The sequence below is a fragment of the Pocillopora verrucosa genome, chromosome 1 (genome assembly GCF_036669915.1).
Source record: "Pocillopora verrucosa isolate sample1 chromosome 1, ASM3666991v2, whole genome shotgun sequence".
Lineage (NCBI taxonomy): Eukaryota > Metazoa > Cnidaria > Anthozoa > Scleractinia > Pocilloporidae > Pocillopora > Pocillopora verrucosa.
This window is the reverse complement of record NC_089312.1, coordinates 747046-766341: the sequence shown is the minus strand read 5'-3', so window position 1 is coordinate 766341 and position 19296 is coordinate 747046. Positions and strand designations below refer to the sequence as shown.

The 19296-nt window shown below is 38.7% G+C and overlaps 2 protein-coding genes across 2 annotated transcripts; one reads left to right on the top strand and one right to left on the bottom strand.

Moving 5' to 3' along the window:
• The first annotated feature begins 535 nt into the window (after positions 1 to 535).
• On the top strand, positions 536 to 2735 carry LOC136280198 (GFP-like fluorescent chromoprotein amFP486). The gene is made up of 5 exons (XM_066164980.1): positions 536 to 691; positions 797 to 894; positions 1196 to 1414; positions 1819 to 2028; positions 2519 to 2735. Exons 1-5 carry the CDS (start codon positions 674 to 676, stop codon positions 2649 to 2651), a joined length of 678 nt encoding a protein of 225 aa, XP_066021077.1. The 5' UTR covers positions 536 to 673; the 3' UTR covers positions 2652 to 2735.
• An 8063-nt stretch (positions 2736 to 10798) lies between these two features.
• On the bottom strand, positions 10799 to 11492 carry LOC136284043 (GFP-like fluorescent chromoprotein amFP486). Its single transcript, XM_066173793.1, has 2 exons — positions 11299 to 11492; positions 10799 to 10931 (listed from the first exon to the last, which is right to left on the bottom strand). The coding sequence occupies exons 1-2, from the start codon at positions 11490 to 11492 to the stop codon at positions 10799 to 10801; spliced, it is 327 nt and encodes a 108-aa protein (XP_066029890.1).
• Positions 11493 to 19296: the final 7804 nt, after the last annotated feature.

Sequence of the window (19296 nt, the reverse complement as noted above, 5' to 3'; positions counted from 1 at the left end):
TTGTTTGAATTTACTGTTAAAACTGTCAACGACAGAGAACAAATGTAAGAAAGAAAAGGGAACCCTTCCTCAAAAGCGTGTTACGTAAGCGACAATTGCTTATGTCACATCTGATTATCTCTCTTAGGCAGATAATTATCGAAATATTTCGATACCTAGGAGCAACTTAAGTCTATAATTACATAACTGATTAGCCTTGAAACTTACTCTGCCAGTCTTGCAGGCCAGAACGGTGGAATTGCACGGTTCGATCGAGTTCCATTTCGGAAAAAGAAAAAAAAACAGTTTGTAATACTTCTTTAGTTACATTATTAACTGATGTTAGGTATATTTAGAGTCTGTTTATGCCATATTGAACCTTCGTGCTTTGTTAGGTCGTTATGAAAACAGGTCACGTAAAACGTTGTTATTTTCGGCAAAAATAATTCCCAAGGCCAAAATGGGCGGACGGTCAAGCTTAAAAGATTACACGAATCGTCGGAAAAGGATATAAATCTGTGTACACGTTATCCGGCTCGTGAGACATATAATTGATCATTGTCTTTTTGGGTTGAGTGGCACTGTATAAATTTGGCAAACCAGAGAGGCTCACCATCAATTTGATCCAACTGCAGGACACACCTCTTAGGCGATAACAGTGCTCGTTGCTCGACTTTGCGAAGCAGATTTTAAGATGTCTCATTCAAAATATGTAAGTGAATTGTAGTTTACATGGCTAATAGAATAGGCGGGTTAAGTGCCTCTCCAGAAAATCTTTTTCTCCTGACGGTTTTTGATAATTTTCTTCCATATTCAGGTTTTAGCTGATACCATGAAGATGACATGGCTTATGGAGGGCTGTGTCAATGGTCATGCGTTCACCATCGAAGGAGAAGGCACCGGCAAACCTTACGAGTACGTTTATGTGAAATAACGATCAACCTGTAAATTGTCCTTTTGCGTGTATGCATTGCTGGTCTAACCAAAGCAAATTTGGATATTTCAGTTATGTTTCCTTTGGCCGTTTGTGTCATCTGTGTATGGCTGTCTTGGAAAAAAGGGGTTTATAAATCTAAGCTTTATATAGTAACTCGTCCAGAAGTCATTGTGCACAAGTCACTTATGTGATGAAAACGCACCAAAATAGTCATATGCTAGTGATTTCGTTAATGAAAGACCACAATATCGAAAATCCTTTTCTATTTGAATATTTCAGAGGCAAACAAACGGGGACATTCCGTGTTACAAAGGGCGGACCCCTTCCATTTGCCGTTGACATAGTGGCACCGACTTTGAAGTATGGATTCAAATGTTTTATGAAGTATCCTGCTGATATTCCTGACTATTTCAAGCAAGCATTTCCCGAAGGTCTCACATACGACAGGAAATTAACATTTGAAGATGGAGGGAGTGCCACGGCCACCGTGGAAATGAGGTGAGTAATTACTTATTATTTAACTGTTAATCAGTTTTTTTAACTTGCAGATTGGACAAAGATCTTTGAGTTACATCTGTGAATGATTGAAAACAAAAATCATGATGAAAAAGTGAAAATTCACGACGGATTTCCATGATGAATATCATCATGGAAGCCTCAAAAAGTGCAGTAATACAGCGACAACCGCTTGCTTTTCAAAAATGATTATGCAAAATTAAAAATTGACCTAATTTTCTACATTCGTCACTTTCTTCCTTTCAGGCTAATTTTTCTTTTAACATAGTAATCTAACCTGTTGATTTAGAGGTTTTTATTCCATTAAAATATTTTTACCTCGCAAGGTGGACTCAAAATGTATGTTTTATTCATTTTGCGTTCTGAAATGCTTTCTACTTTGACAGCCTCAAAGGCAACACTCTTGTGCACAAGACCAATTTCCAAGGAGGCAACTTTCCCATCGACGGGCCTGTCATGCAAAACAAGACGCTTGGCTGGGAACCAACCTCGGAGAAAATGACTCCTTGTGATGGAACAATCAAGGGAGACACTATCATGTACCTTTTGGTCGAAGGAGGGAAAATGCTGAAATGTCGATATGAAAACAATTACAGGTAATTACGTTGGCTTCGACTGCTGTGTACAGACATGTATCTGACTTGTTCTTAACGGGTTTCTCTCCCGAGTCCCCAAAAAGGCACCAACTGTTATGTAACTTTGCAGTATAAATTCAGTCCATTGTTATGAATTTAGGTAACAAGAAGCGGCGAACATAACTTATATATTCAGAAGCAGTGCACCCGACAGTTTAGAGTCACCTCTGAGGTTTGCACTTTTCTTCATTATTCAAATTCGCTTAAATTTCCGAATTTTGTGATCATAACTTTTCAACCGCATCGGATTACAAAACTGCAAAGCTGGATAAAGGTCTATATGTAGGCATTTCTCTGAAATTATTCTGATCGCTTACGATCATAATTACAACTCGAACGCACTGTTCGGAAACTGTCTTCATCTTTGTCGAAGTCGAAGTAGATGACTCAATATCTATAATTCCTATTTCAGCGAGAAATCATGGGTCATTCTTGATTTTTTTTCCTCCAGGGCCAAGAAGGTGATACACGAGATGCCACCGAGCCATTTTGTGGATCTCCGCCTTGTGAAAACCAACCTTGATAAGGAAGGTTTGAAGTTTCAACTGGAAGAACATGCCGTGGCAAGAGTCCTCGAGGTTTGAGGATTACTGGGTTTGTCAGTATCAGTGTGAGTCTCTCTTGTACAAAAACATGAGATGAATAAAGAAGAGCGTTTTCAACCTCAATTGTTCGTCGGTTTTACATGTCTTTAAACCTTCGATTGATTATGAGGAGTTATGAAAGGAAACGAACCAAATCCCTGCTTTTATTATTCGTTGCTTGCAGAGAGTGCGTAAAGTTCGCTTCACAGTTGTCAAGGCCCAAATTTTTCCTACACTGACCTATGGTGATTACATAATTTTGATTTCAACTTTATAAATCATTCAGATCTGGAAGATATGAGGATTGGTGCCAAAAAGAAATTTTAAGCTCAGCTATCCCAGAAAACACTTCACTTTTCGACCTCCAGACACTTTCCCAAGAAAAGATAATATGAGTTCAAGACACTTAAAACTTCCTACTCGTAAACACTTAATTGATTCATGTAGCTCTACATAAATAAACTCTTCCCTTGTTGGGCTTATTGAACGAGATGACCTCCATTGTTGAGCCAAGATTCGTATTACCTTTGAAAAATTAATTTACAAATTCCTCGCTTTGGCCAATAAGATTTTAAAATTTTGAATAAGACAAAAACCTCGAGTATAAAATAGAGGATATTACATGGCTGCGCAGAGATAAGAAATTTGTCTTCCAGTCTTTAAAAATATTCCACGAGTAAGCGAACATGTTTTCTCAAAGTCATTAATAATGGATGAGGTAATTAACTAATTGTGTGGCCTCATTTGGGTCACACGGATGCCCTTGATACCCGGTAAAGAACACATCCAGACACGCGTGACTAGATATCAAAACACACGTGTTAGGATATCCAAACACGTGTGTTTGGAAATCAATTCTCAAAATAATGCAGTACTTGAACAAATGTTTATTAACTTCCAGGATTATGATAATCATTCTTTCTAGTTAATATTTGCGTTTACATTGTAATTCAAGAACATTCCAGAGTTTAACTGACTTAACATTCCACGTACACTGCTTTCACCTTCCAAAAGTTAACTGCTAGTACTCGTGGTTTCCGTTACGCCACTAGATGTGCAAGGTTCAAGTGGTTAGACACTTTAACACTCAACATTGCAAATGGGACGCCGATGCAAAGGGTGAGTGCTCTCAATTAAAAGCCGAAGTTGTGAAAAAACACAACATCTTTCATGACACTGACTAACAACCATGCACAAGCGACAATGAAACAAAGCAACACAAATACTGAATATTTACGTGGACGTTCTGTTTTTGTGTTTATTGTTAATAAAGTAGGCCCTTTTGAGGAGCCATTTCATAAACTCGAGCTTCATGTTTCATCAGGATTTTCAAACACTCGAAAACAACAAAAACACTCGGCCTTCGGCCTCGTGCTTTCATCAGCTTTCTCGTGTTTGGAAACCCTGATGAAACACTCGCCCTCTCTTATGAAATATTGAATCTTTACCGTGTGAAGATAGCACTTTTCGCGTTAGGTTTAGACCATGTTAAACCATACAAAGCAGCTACTAAGAGTGCTGTATCTCGTTAGATTAAGAGCACGTTTGGTATTGACATAAGTCGTTTTAAAACTCATAGTGTTAGGGCATCACCAACCAGTGTAGCTGCACTGGCTAAGGTACTTCTTGATACCATTCTCAGAACTGCTGGTTGGTCAGGACATTGCACCTTTGCAAATTCTTACTAAAAACCAATCCAAGAACATGAGAATTTAGCAGAAGTTAAAGCCTGATGGTAATTCTTATGAGTCATCCTAAGGTATTAGGGATCACATGCCCACCCTTAATTGCGTATGAAATAAACCCACCCGATTTATAACTTTTTTCGCCTTTCAAAGTTGATTTCACAATCTCATGTGATCCCTAGCACCTCATGATGACTCAACTGAATTCGCATCAAACTTCAAGATAAGTCTCTTTTCACTCTCAATTTATTGAGCTCCTTATTTAAGAGGCTGTCTCTCTTATTTCCACCCGGTCAATTTCGCGTCAAAAATAATTTTGCCTGAAACTCTGTCAACAGAAAGGCTATACCTAGGAAAGAACTGAATTAGATTTGGTTTGATTCGAAATACTTTTTTGACCGCTTTAGGGGCCATAATTATTTCCCAGTCCGTAGGGACCGTCGCAACGTCTCGGAAGTTGAAAAATAGGCATATTCTGTAACATTGTAAAATATTTGATTCGCATAGTTAAGCCACAGAATTTATATCAGATTGCTTAAAAACCTTTCTAGTTTGCCAAGAAAGTTAGAATTTGCCCTCTAACTATATATGAAAAGGCGAATTTTAGCATATTCTGACCACTAGAAATCGCCATAGGCTGATGGCCGTAAATAACCTTGATTTAGACGTTAAGTTTTGAGATTTGGGACCTGGTTGACGACTCTATCCTACACAGCCGTTAACTTTAGACCTTTATAGGCAAAAATATGCAAAAACCCCTGTACGTATTCGATTTTTCAAAAGTTATGACCGTTTGAATCAGCACATGTATAAGCATTCGCGATTTTTTCGCCTACACCAAAATCGAACCACTGGAGCAGATTTCGTCATAAATATAGCTTACCCGCTTTGCAGCCCGGCTTCATGGCTCACTTCAGAATTTTTCTAATAACCAAATTGGTGAAATCCATGGTAACCTCAACAAATAGCAAGGTATTGCCTTCGAAAAGTAGGCGGCATCCATCGTGCTTCGTGGTATCAAAACAATGTCGGAATTGGCCACATTTCGAGGTGAATCACCCATTTAACTCTAGCTCTCTCTCTTAACTCAGCTCTCTACAGAGCTGAATTTTTTCCAGAGTGAGAATATAAACTCTCCATGTCTGGAAGCTTAGAGGGAAATGAAGGTTTAAGGCTTCTGAAGTGAAGAAATAACCGCTTAAATTTAGATCACGATGATCCAGTTCGATATTATACTGTTTCACAAAGGTCCGCACAAAAGAGAAGACCGCTGATAGCTTGTGCCGTACGTTGTGCCTTATGGTTTTGTTTTGTATCTCAATTAACACCCCAATGTAATAACTGGGGAGAAAAATTTTTGATGAAAAGAATAAATGCTTTTTACCTGGAGTTTGATATCATATAATTAATAAATCAATTTCAAATATCCTGAGCTTGCTTTTCTCAGTTCCGCGTCGATTGTGTCCACAGATCAGCAACCTGTCAATAGCCGAAGAAATCGGCTACCAACGTGATGAAAACTTTGACACATGTTTCGTACGAACATATTTTATAAGTGTTGTTTTTGGTAAATTTTCTATCGTTTTCATCAAAACATTTCACTGACTACTAGATATTATAATATGTTATATTTGTAGAGCATATTCTACACTTTCAGCCACCGTATAAGACATTGTTTACATACGTCTACTGACAAACACTGACAATCACTAATCACGTCCGCCAGTCTGTCTATGAGGATCTGTTTTTTGTCTCTCAATTTTACAGGGATCTCAAAATGACTACAGATGGCCCTCAACAAAACCACATTGAATTTCTGAAGTGTGTTACTGTGGTAACGTTCACAGAGGTCATACGTATCGTAGCAGATCGGATGTGAGACTTTGATCTCTTTGTTAACTTTGTCGGCCAGATCTTGTCTCTCGGAATTTTCCTCGACGCATTGGACATCTTCCTCCTCATCCAGCGGTATCCCGATCACACCCTGATCTTTTCGTCGCATTGCTGCTAGCCGGGAGAAAAAGCTCTGAACTTGGCTCTTTGTCAGCCACTGTTGTGGAAGCTACTAAAATGCTCAATCTTATTTATACAGAGAGTGTTCTTTGATTCGTCGACTATGCTCACTGCAGCTGTTGTTCCCTTCACTGGGTGTTGCGTCAATGCATCTCTCATGTCCATGGCAGTTAGACAACCGTGCCCTTCGTTGCAGTAAGCACGAATAGAGGACTTCATTGGATATAGGATACGATCGCAAATGTCTTTACCAGACTGCGGCTCCGAGTACTGATAACTATGAACTTCAACCCCAATTTCTTTTGCCACATCTCTCACAGCGGTTACTCGGGAGCTGTTGTGATAGCATTAGTTGTGATAGCATTGGTTGTTTTTACTTCAGAAAGCGGAAATCTGCTGACATATATGAAAAATATCCATTTCTCGTCTTCTTTGGAGCGACCGATGGAAACTTCATGCAGAAATACAGCGTCACGCCATCGTGATAACGTACATGTTTATGACAAATGACCGGTGCGAGGATAGTTTCGTGTAGATCAGCCGACTTCAACATGTTTCCAATGACATACAAGTATAACAGTGTATCTTCAGAGGATTTCGGATCGCTCAAATTCCTATGAAAGAAGGTGCAGCACTCGGAATCTGGATGATATGCACACGATTTCAGGTATATGTTTGTAGTTACGTCGAGTTGTCCTCCATGAAGGTTAACCAATTTTTTTAAAAGATGACAACCAGAGGCGAGATTTCTCCTCGGGATATTGCTCATAAGATAACATTCTTTCAAAGCCTCGCACGTTTCATTTGTCTGAAACGTTTGTTTTTGAGAACATTAGATGTAAACATCACCAAATTATGCAATATCTGATTTTGAGCTTTTTTCGCGAATTGCCCCTATAAAAAGTAGAGGCAGGCCCGCAGAGATTTTAACATATTTAAAAACTAGAATATTATAACTGGCTAGGTGGGTAGTTTCAGTTCCAGAATAGGTGCACTTTTGGAGAAATTCAGATAAACGTTTTCCCTGTTTTACCCGACAACAAAAATGACCGAAACTGTACCGAGATGAATAATCTATTGGTGTGTTCACATTCACTCCCAGGGAAAATTAAATGTGTCAAAGTGAAGACGAATGATGTTACAATGTATGGTAGAAGTGCCAATTTGTAATGTTGTATTTAGCTTGAGATAGAAAAATAAACATTTCACTCTTTTTTTTGCGACGTTTTTGTATGAAAATGAGGCCCCAGGCCTCGAACAAGCAGCCGTTGTTACCATGGCAACAAGAGTGCTGCGACCTTTAAGAAGGGCATTTTTGTGCATCCCCCCTGAGTTCCTAACTGCATGCAAAATTTGAAGAAGGGTTGAAAATTTTTATTTCCCAAGATGTTTGATTCTTCCAGAGATTGTTCTTAAGTTGCACTAGCTGCCACATGGCCTCCATGTGGTATCACGGTACGTATCTTCGGAAGAAATCACAGCAGTTGTTTTGTTTTATACTCACTCACGTGCGAGCTTTGGCCCAAATGTTAATCAATTTCCAAAATACTGAATACTGACATTAACCGCACCTCAATATATGTGTAGATATCACCTTAATTTAAACCCTGTCCCACATTTCAGGACAATACCTGGTTAGTAAGCTAGAATTTACATAAAAATCACTAACGGGAACCTGTTGGAACGAGTTCTGCAAAGATAGTGTTAATTTCCCTTGACATGTCGAGATGAACTGTATTTCTAGTATTTAGCTGCTTTTTCCGGCCGTTGCGCAGCGGGTACTGGCAAGTGCGACGTGGTCGCCAGTTTTTACCCATGTTTCCTCTATGCTTTTCGCAGATCCAAAGTTCTTCAAGTTGATCAGGGGAAAGGTCGTATGGCAACCCTGACCTGTTAATGATAAGCTCATATTCTTGTACCGTTCCTCCAAGCTGACCTAAGTGACATGCTTGTAGATGATCATTGACATCACCTCTACATTCTGAAAGCTTTATCAACCTCGCTGAAGACTCGCTACAGACTAAAGCCTCTCTGGTTTCAAAAAGCACTTGCATGCCATACTACACTTGCAAGCCTTCCAGAAAAAAAAGAGTCAGCGGGTTCACCCGCAGTGGTTGATGCGGACCTTTGTTATGCGCGATAGAGCAATCGTTCAGCTTTAAATTCCAAATTTTAGCTCCCAAACTTCGACACATAGACTTACAAGAGGAGTTCTTTGACTGATTCTTGAAGAGAATGCAGCTGCAATCCAATGTTTAAACAGGACATTAAGCGCGAAACATGGCTTTAGTTTTGGAGTATAGTTTGCAACAACGAGTCAAAGAAGAGTATCGATAGATGCCGACCGCTGAAGTTTGGAGTTATTTGCTGGAGTTATCATATCATATCATATCATATCTGAAATTTCACATAAACTCAAGATGCAACGAAGGTTAGCTGTATTTATGACGAAATCTGCCCTGTGGTTCGATTTTGGTGTAGGCGAAAAAATCGCGAACGCTCGTACATGTACTGATTCAAACGGTCATAACTTTTGAAAAATCGAAAACTTACGGGGGTTTTTGCATATTTTTGCCTATAAAGGTCTAAAATTAACGGCTGTGTAGGATAGAGTCGTCAACCTGGGAAATAATTATGGCCCCTAATGCAGTCAAGAAATTATTTCGAATCAAACCAAATCTAATTTAGTTCTTTCCTAGGTAAAGTCTTTCTGTTGACAGAGTTTCAGGCAAAATTATTTTTGACGCGAAATTGACCGGGTGGAAATAAGAGAGACAGCCTCTTAAAACGGTCGGAATTTGCTCAATGAACTAATTTGATAATTGGCTGTCACTCTAATTAAATCACTGAGTGTTTGAAGTCAGCAGGGCGAAGAAAATTAATAAATTCCAGATGTTTTTATATTTTTCTGCTCCCAAACATCTTATTAGATGAAATCAAGCGGAGTTTTTGATGGTCTGATCTGGACTTGAGCAATATCAAACAAGAAAGAAAGTACTTTTCATCAATTTCAGAAAGCTTTCCAACAAGAGTTTTTAAATGAATTATGACGAGCCCCTGAATAAACGAAAATCAAATTAAAATGCTTTTTATACACCTTACATATCACACAGTTTAAGAATACAAAAGATTTTTGCAGTGTGATACGAGGATTGGGCTTTTCAACTATTGAAATTTCCGATGTCGCAAGATGTCAAAAAAGGGCCTTTTGCAGCTTTGACTATGGAGAGCTCAAAAAATTTTATTTTAACGCATCTCCAGAAAATAATGTGGTTTTATTTACCTGCTACCAAAGATAATTTATTGGGAAAAGTTTGAGGGAAAACTTTGTTCCCATGCGAAATGCCCTGGATCGCCCTTAGAGAGACCTTAAGTATTACATCTCGATTTAAATTGGAAATATTGAAAAAGATCTTCCCAAGTAGAAACTTTTTTCGAAAGTTTTGGTCTAGAGCATATTGCACATACAATGAACCACCGCGAAGAATAAAACACGCTTGTACCAAACATAAAATAAAAGAGATTCTCATTAAAAGCAATACAATAAGACATTATGACAGTAAAACTGGAGATATAAAAATGTAATACTTCGATCATGAGTAAAAATATGGTTTCGCTTAATTAGATTTCATTCTTTTAAAATTCAGGCTTTCACGTTTGCACTTCGGTTAAAGCTGGTGCCAAGCTAAAAGTAGAGACAGAGCGAGATTTGTATCGAATAAAGAATGAAATATCTCAACGAGACCTATGATGCAAAACACCAATGAAATACCGGGTAATTATACGCTTTCACGCGAAAAGTGATACCTTCACACAGTAAAGATAACATGTTCGCTCACTTGTGAAATACTTTTAAACACGGGAAGACAAATTTCTTATCTATGTGCGGCCATGTAATATCCTTTATTTCATACCCAAGGTTTTTGTCTTGTTCAAAATTGTAAAATCTTATTGGCTGAAGCGGGGAATTTTGTGAATTGACTTTATTAAGGTGTTACGAATCTTGGCTCAACGATGGAGGTCATCCCACACAATTAATCCAACGAAGGGAGAGTTTATTCATGGAGAGCTGCATGAATCAATTTAGTGTTTACGGGTAGGTAGTTTTAAGTTCCTTGACCTCATATTATCTTTTCTTGGGAAAGTGTCAGGAGGTCGAAAAGTAAAATGATTTATAAAGTTGAAATCAAAATTATGTAATCACCATAGGTCAGTGTAGGAAAAATTCGGACCTTGACAACTGTGAAGCGAACTTTACGCACTTTCTGCAAGCAACGAATAATAACGGCAGGAATTTGGTTCTTTCCCTTTCATAACTCCTCATAATCAGTCGAGAAAACATGGAAAACCGACCTACATTTGAGATTGAAAAAAATTCTTCTTTATTCATCTTATGTTGTTGTACAAGCAATGTTGAAATTCACAATGACAGTGACTCTCCTGTAATACTCAAGCTTCGAGGATTCCTGCCACAGCATGTTCTTCCAGTTGAAACTTCAAACCTTCTTTAGCCAGGTTGGTTCTGACAAGGCGGAGATCCACAAAATGGCTCGGTGGCATCTTGTGTATCACCTTCTTAGCTCTGGCGGAAGAAAAAAAAAACAAGAATGTTCCGTGAGTTCTCGCTGAATTGAGAAGTTTAGTTATTACGTCATCTACTTCGACGCTCTGGTAACCTCAAAGATGAAGACAGTTTCCGAACAGTGCGTTCGAGTTGTACTTATGATCTTAAGCGATCAAAATAAATTCAGAGAAATGTGCACAACTGGAGCTTTATGTAGGTGTGCAGTTAATCTGTTGAAAAGTTATGATCACAAAATTCGGAAACTTGAGCGAATTTGGCGAAGAAAACATGAGCAAACCTCTGAGGTGACTTAAACGTTCGGTTGCACTGCTCCTGAATATATGTGTACTTGTCTGTACATAGCAGTCGAAGCCATTGTAATTACCTGTAATTGTTTTCATATCGACATTTCAGCATTTTCCCTCCTTCGACCAAAAGGTACATGATAGTATCTCCCTTGATCATTCCATCACAAGGAGTCATTTTCTCCGAGGTTGGTTCAGAGCCAATGGGAAAGTTGCCTCCTTGGAAATTGGTCTTGTGAACAAGTTCCTGGACTATGCACACTGACGCCGTCATTCCCCTGACCTGTCTCTCTCTCAATGCGGTATGCATCCTTTGGCAGAAACAACAGCATGGCCTCCGTTGCAGTATCTCCTGACGCTATCGACGGACACAGAATCCTGTCACACATATCTTTTCCAGCCTGCGGCTCAGAGTGATCGTACCTCACGAGTTCGATTCCCTTGCGATGTCCGAGCTCTCGTAGGAATGATACCAGCGTGCTGTTCTGATAGCAACCTGCTGCAACCTCTTAGAAAGGGCTTTTTTATTCCTAAATTTTGTAACTTCATGGTGACAAAGAAATTTTCAAGGACCGAAAGCACTGAAAACCAGTCTTCTTTACAGCAGTTAAGAAGGTATACGTAGCAGGTTACTTCTAGGCTTTCCTCCTGTCTTACAACAACGCTATTCACATACCAATTGATTCCCCTCTAGGTAAACCATTCTGCTTGCTTTTCCCAGAACTTCATCGCTATGAGTTTCATTGCCCAGTCAACTATTACAAATACTCCATCTCATTTCAAAGAACTGCAACTGCATTGTGTACCCAGAAGTAGCACCTCTTACTACTTCAAGAACACTCTCCAGCTTCTCACAATCCACACACCTCCCCTTGTGGCTGATAACACTGACTTTCAGAAAGTATACAGTCACAGCGTTGTGACTGCATACTCTCTGAAAGTCAGTGTCAACAGCATAGCTCAGTGCAAAGACCCTACAGTGATCGGCACATTTTTTCTATCATCCTTTGTGCAATGATTACAGTATGTGGTCTTGAAATACAATTTGCTCTCCTGAAGCCTCTTGCCAACTTCTTTACACCAATCCTGTTCTACTCCCATGCGTTCCAGTTCGTCTATAATTTAATCGGATTTCCCCTGTAGCCTTGTGAACTTCTAGTACTCTCCACATCTTTGCAATGGTTCATTGCTAACTGTTTTAGCACTAGGGACTCTGTTTTTTAGTTTATAAAATATCAACAAAAACTGAATTAATACAAACCGATATATCTTTCAGTGTGTCTTGCAATTAACTTACCCAAAAGGCAGCTACCTCGAGATCCTTAATACAGGCAAGACACCAGTAAGCAATGATTACTAAAGTTAAGGCATATATTTGAACTACGGATAAAGACGTGAATGTGAAACCGATCTTAGCAGTAGTAAACACTTCTTGAACAGTAGTGTACATAGGGCCTGAAAAAATTCAGGTCTATAGGGGATTTGAACCCATGACCTTCTGCGATACCGGTGCAGTGCTCTACCAACTGAGCTAACATGCCAGCTGGGGACTGGTCATTATGTTGGATCAAAATAAACCCGTGAAGTGGTGAATAAACGACTGTCAATATTGGAAAGTAATATCTTTGAACTGCGGAGAAAGACGTGAATATGAAAGCGAACTTCGCAGTAATGAACACTGCTTGTGCAGTAGTGTTCATAACTGCAGTGTTACTACTTGCGCAGTGGTGAACACTACTGCTTAAGGCATTTCCTTAAGAATTAAAGGTGTGAAAGAGACGAAATGGCGACGAGGAGTCCATTGCTAAACAGAGAGGTGCCAAACTCTCCAATTCCTGAACGTTTGGAGCATGTTGTTGGAAGTTCTCAATTGGAGACAAACTTAAGCAAACCAAACCTGGTACACGTGAACATGAGCTGGAGTTCTCATGTTATCCTTTAGATTCTAGTCTGTGTGTTGTTGCTATTATAAAAGAATATTTGGAACGTACCAAACACCTTCGTAAGGGTATTACAAGTCTATTTGTTACATATGTTAAGCCATACAAAGCAGCTAGTAAGAGTACTATATCTCGTTAGATTAAGAGCACTTTTAGGTCTGGCTGGTATTGGCATAAGTAATTTTAAACCTCATAGTGTTAGGGCATCATCGACCAGTGCAGCTACACTTGCTAAGGTACTTCTTGCTGCCATTCTCCGAACTGCTGGTTGGTCAAGACACAGCACCTTTGCAAAGTATTACAAAAGGAAACCCAAGAACATGAGAATTTGGCAGAAGTTGAAGTTTGATAGTAATTCTATTGAGTCATCATGAGGTGCCATGGATCACATGCCCACCCTTACTTGCTTATGTAGTAAACCCACCCAATTTAAGATTTGTTCGCCTTTCAAAGTTGATTTCTGGGATTGGATTGCGCAATCTCATGTGACTAACTTTGTTCCGATTCGGAATGCCCTGGACCACCCTTACACAGACCGAAAGTATTACATCTCGATTTAAATTGGAAGTATTGAAAAGGATCTTCCAAAACAGAAATTTTATTCAGAAATTTTCTTCTAGAGTATATTGCACATTCAAGGAACCACGACGAAAAACAGAACATGTTTATACCAAACATAGGATAAAGAAGTTCTCATTAAAAACACCTGGAAAGATTTTGTATACTTCCCAACAGCTTTCCATGCCTACAATACCGAGCGAAGGAGCATCCAAACTGAAATCTGCTGGATCGTCTCGTTCAAGACACAACCTCGTGAAAGTTCATCTCGGCCTTACTCTGATGCTCAACTCTACCTACGCAATGATGATGATTTGTTTGTCCAATGACGTATCTTTGAATCCTGGACCGACAGTTACGCAGTCTACAAATCTACCTACAATCCGAGGCTTTAAAATTTCCCATCTCAACGTCCGCAGCATTACGCACAAGATGGATTCCATTCGCCTTCTCCTCAAAGACAATACTTTGGATGTCTTCACAGTTTCCGAAACTTGGCTGAGTCCTAAAGTAACTGACGCTGAAATAACCATCCCTGGATATTCAGTTGGATATTCAGTTCTCGCGGTGGGGGAGTGCCAATGTTCATACGGGATGGAATTCCTTTCAAGACGCGAATGGACATAACTGATTCTTCCATCAGCTTCAAAACAGAATGCGCAATCAAATGATTTCACCTTCACACCTGTGAGTGAGTCATTTGTTTTCAAACAACTTAAGACCTTGAAAACAAATAAAGCGATTGGCTTGGACAAGATAAGTTCAAGACTTCTCAAAGATTCTGCCGAGAGTATCGCACCTGTATTAATAAGATTATTTAATCGCTCCCTTGACTCTAGTGTTTTTCCAGCCATTTGAAAACAAGGCAAAGTAACAGCGCTCTTCAAGTCTGGTGACAAATCTGACTGTAATAACTACAGGCCCATTACAGTACTTCCGACAGTTAGTAAGATTCTCGAGAGAGCTGTGCATCAACAACTTTATGGCTATTTGACTGAGTCAAACTTACTTACAACAAAACAGTTTGGCTTTCGCCCTAAACTATCAACCGAAGTTGCTTTGGCTCATTTCACAGACAGAGTTCTGGAAAAACTTGATAATGGAATGTTGACAGGTGCAGCATTCCTTGATCTTTCGAAAGCTTTTGATACTGTCGACCACAGCCTCCTATTAACAAAGCTCAAGCAAATTGGTGCTTCCGATAACGTAACTGGATGGTTTAGATCTTATCTCAGCAATCGCTTTCAGCTGACTGCTGTTGGTGATGTGCAATCTACACTAAGACCAATTCAAGTTGGCGTTCCTCAAGGGAGCATCCTCGGCCCTTTGTTGTTCTTGGTCTATATCAACGATCTTCCCGAGCGCCTGGAACATTGTGAGGTTGCACTCTACGCTGATGACACCGTGATCTACTTCAGCAGCTCGTGCGTTAACGAGATCGAAATTTTTATCAACAGGGACCTATCTAAGCTTTCTTCGTGGTTTAGTACAAATCGTCTGACTTTGAATGTTTCTAAATCTAAATTCATTTTAATTGGTAGTCCAAAGAAGCTTAGCACCTGTAATGACGTCAATGTAGTTATTGATGACTCGCCGCTCGAATGCACTGATACTTTTAAACACCTAGGCGTAACCATAAACAAGACGATGACTTGGGGTGACCATTTTGAAGCCATATCAACTAAAATCAATCAAAGACTTGGCTTGCTGAAACGGATAAGTTATTTACTGCCACTTGAAACGCGGATTACTCTGTACAACAGCCTAGTGCGCCCACTGTTCGATTATGGCGATACTATCTGGGGTGATAAGGGCAATGCTACTCTTATGAATGAATTGCAGCTACTGCAAAACAAGGCTGCCAAGATTATTCTCAGTTTACCTAGTTTTTACTCTTCTACAGAGGCATTAGAAGAACTTTGTTGGCCAACACTTTTTAAACTTAGGTTATTTCACTGCTGTGTCTTCGTTTATAAATATGTTAATGGCATTATAGATTTTAAGTTTGATACAAAGCTAATCAGTGACATCCATTCTTATAATACTCGTGGCAAATCCAATTTTTACTTACCGCGAGTTAGGCGCAATTATGGAAAACAGCGCTTTTTATATCAAGGACTGGGAGAATGGAACAGTCTTGACAAGTCAATACGTGACATGAGGTCACTTTTAATTTTTAAGCAAGCCTTGAAGACCGCAATTTTTAAACTAATTTTATAATGTAACTTTATTGAACATTTTAATATTGTATTTTTAACTATTTTTAACCTTTCAAATTTAACATTTTTCTCTTTTTGGCAGGGCCTCACTGAATAACACCTTTGGTGATGTGAGCTCCCTGGATAAATAACATTATTATTATTATTTCTTGTTCGAAATCTTAGAATATCATTGGCCGAAGCAGGGAATTTGTAAATTGACTTTATTAAGGTGATACCAATCTTGGCTCAACAATGGAGGTCATCCCGCTCAATTAGTCCAACGAGGGAAGAGTTTATTCATGGAGAGCTTCACGAATCAATTTATTGTTTTCATGTAGGAAGTTTTAAATTTCTTGAACTCATATTATTTTTTTCTTGGGAAAGTGTCTGGAGGTCGAAAAGTGTTTTCTGGGATAGCTGAGCTGGAATTTTCTTTCTGGCATCATAATTCCTTGAAATCAGTCGAAAGTTCATAAATGCACAAAACCAACTTTCAATTGAGATTTAAAATGCTGTACTTAATTCACCTCACGTTGTTGTTCATGCGATTTTGAAAATTCACAATAGCAGTGATCCCCTTGAAATTCTCAAACTTCGAGGATTCTTACAACAGCATGTTCTTCAACTTGAAACTTCAAACCTTCCTTATCAAGGTTGTCTGACGAGGCGGAGATCCACAAAATGGCTCCAGGGAAAAAATCAAGTACGACCTGCGATTATCTCGCTAAAATGAGAGGTCAACTGAGAGAATTGAGTTATCTACTTTGACGCCCTAGTAACCTCGCAGACCGAAGTATATCTAACGTTGGTAATTTTGGTAGACTCCTTTCTTTGTCTTTACCATTCAACTTCAAAGGTGAAATTCGTATTTCTCCAATTAAACAACAATTTATTTCGTTACGAAGAAGTACAGAGAGTTTCAGGACTATTATTGATTACGAACATCTTCGAGTCGATAAGTTCCCTGTTTTTCACGACAGGCCCGTCAGTGGGAAAGATTGGTCATACGCGCGAGAGTGTTGCCTTTGAGGCTTTCAAAGTACAAACCATTTCAGTACACAAAATGAGTGAAATATACACTATAAGGCCACCGAACGAGGTGACAAGATCAAAATGGAAAAAAAAAAACATCTAATCAACAGTTTACCATATAAACATGAATATCGGCGATAAATTTTCACATTTTTACCTATATCGAGCCAAAATGTGTGTTGAGTGTAGTACATATGACAGACAATTTAAAGACTTTAGCCAAAGTAATTAAGATGCCGCAAGAAATATAATTCTCGCTCAGTTTATCTGAGAGAAAAATGTTTTTTTTTCTATCGAGCACTTGTTTAATTTGACTCACTGACACATTCAACAGTAAATTCTAAAAAAGAATTTAGCAAAGCAACAAACTGATGAGTATGATTTTAAATTTTAAATTTTTGCTATTAAAAAGAATTAAAGGTGTGAAAAAACGGATCCCGCCCCATGTTATATAATTTTACTCCGTGTACTATTATGTAACTGTAGGAGACTAAACCAAACCTTTCAGTCAAGTACGCGATGTATATTTTGCCTTGTTTTTTCTCATAGAAATATTTAAATATAGCTCCATAGCATTTTCCTGGTTATTAGTATCCTGTAAAGGTGTGAAAAACGGATCCCGCCCTATGTTATATAATTATATTCCGTGTAGTATTATGAAACTGAAATATTTAAATATAGCTTCGTAGCATTTTCCTGGCTATTAGAACGAAAATGCAACGGAAAAGTTAATAATTATGTTTTTAAAAAACTTAAATAAAAATTGCTATTCTTTTCTATTAAAAAATTATTTTAAGTTTGTTCAGTTGTTCTTGCCTCAAAAATCGAGATCATCTGTCTTTACCCAAACCTCTCACAAACAAATGCCCTCACGTTTCCATTTGACAATATGTTCTGTTCGGGTAGGTTTTAAAGGCGAATGTTTTCCTCCTTTTTGATATGACAGAAATATAGCCAAAAGACAACAGAACAGAAGCTAAACTGTGGGGAGCCCTGACCAGAAATAAAATAAAATTTTAACTACACAAAACCAACATTCAATTAAGGTTAAAATGGTGTTCTGTACTCGCCTCACGTACGTGTGGTAGTCATGTCGATATCGACAATTCACAATAGTTGTGATTCCCTTGTACTCCTCAAACTTCTAAGATTCCTGCCACGGCATTTTCTTGCGGTTAAAACTTGAAATCTTCCTTATCGTGGTTGGTCTTGACGAGGCGGAGATCCAAAAAATGGCTGTGTGATAATAAAAAAAATTAAGAACGATCCTTTATTTTCTCGTTAAAATGAAATGTGTAGATGTTGAATCTTCTACTTATGTTCTAAACCCAGGTAATAGTTTCTAAACAGTGCGTTCACGCTGAAATCATGATTGTAAGCGACCAAATTAAAATCTGAGAAGTGTCCTCAACTAGAGCTTTATCAAGCTTGGAAATTATGTAATCCGATGCTACTGAAAAGTAATGATCACAAAATTCGGAAATTTTAGCGAATTTAGGCCAATGAAAGAACAAGCAAATCTCGGAGGCGACTTTTAACATTCGAATACACTGCTTCTGAATATATTTCGCCAACCCATAGTTTGTCCTTCAACGATGCATGTGTCACCCAACAGTCATTTTCCCATTTTAGTTCAGAAAATATTTCGGTCGACTCTTTCGTCGATAACTAACCTTTCAACCTCAGGAATGAAGTTCGTATTTCTTTGGAATAGTGAGAATTTCCTATCACTGTCAACACCTTCAACAAGTTAAGTTCTTAATACGTAATTTCATAACAATGGACTGAATTTATAGTGCAAAGTTACATAACAGTTTATGACTTTTTAGGGACTCGGGAGGGAAACCCATTAAGATCAAGTCAGATACATGTCTTTACACAGCAGTCGAAGCCAACGTAATTAGTTGTAATTGTTTTAATATCGATATTTCAGCAATTTCCCTCCTTCAAGCACTAGGTACATGATAGTGTCTTCCCTGGTTATTCCTTCACAGGGGGTCAATTTCTCCGAGGTTGGTTCCCAGCCATGCGTCCTGTTTTGCATGACAGGCCCGTCGATGGCAAAGTTGCCTCTTTAAACATTGGTTTTGTGCACGAGAGTGTTGCCTCTGAGTAAAACACATTTCAGAACGCAAAATGAGTAAAACATAAATGAGCAGCTATGTAAGAAAATTTTGATTCCACCCACAGGCGGCCCAAGTTGTGATATGATCGTCTCGCGCAATAACAGTCATGGCGGAATTATAAGAGATTGTATGGGAATATGTACGACCGCTCTAAGGAATGAACAAATACGTCAATTTCTCAATAAAAATACCTCACCTTACTTCCACAGCGTATCGCTTGT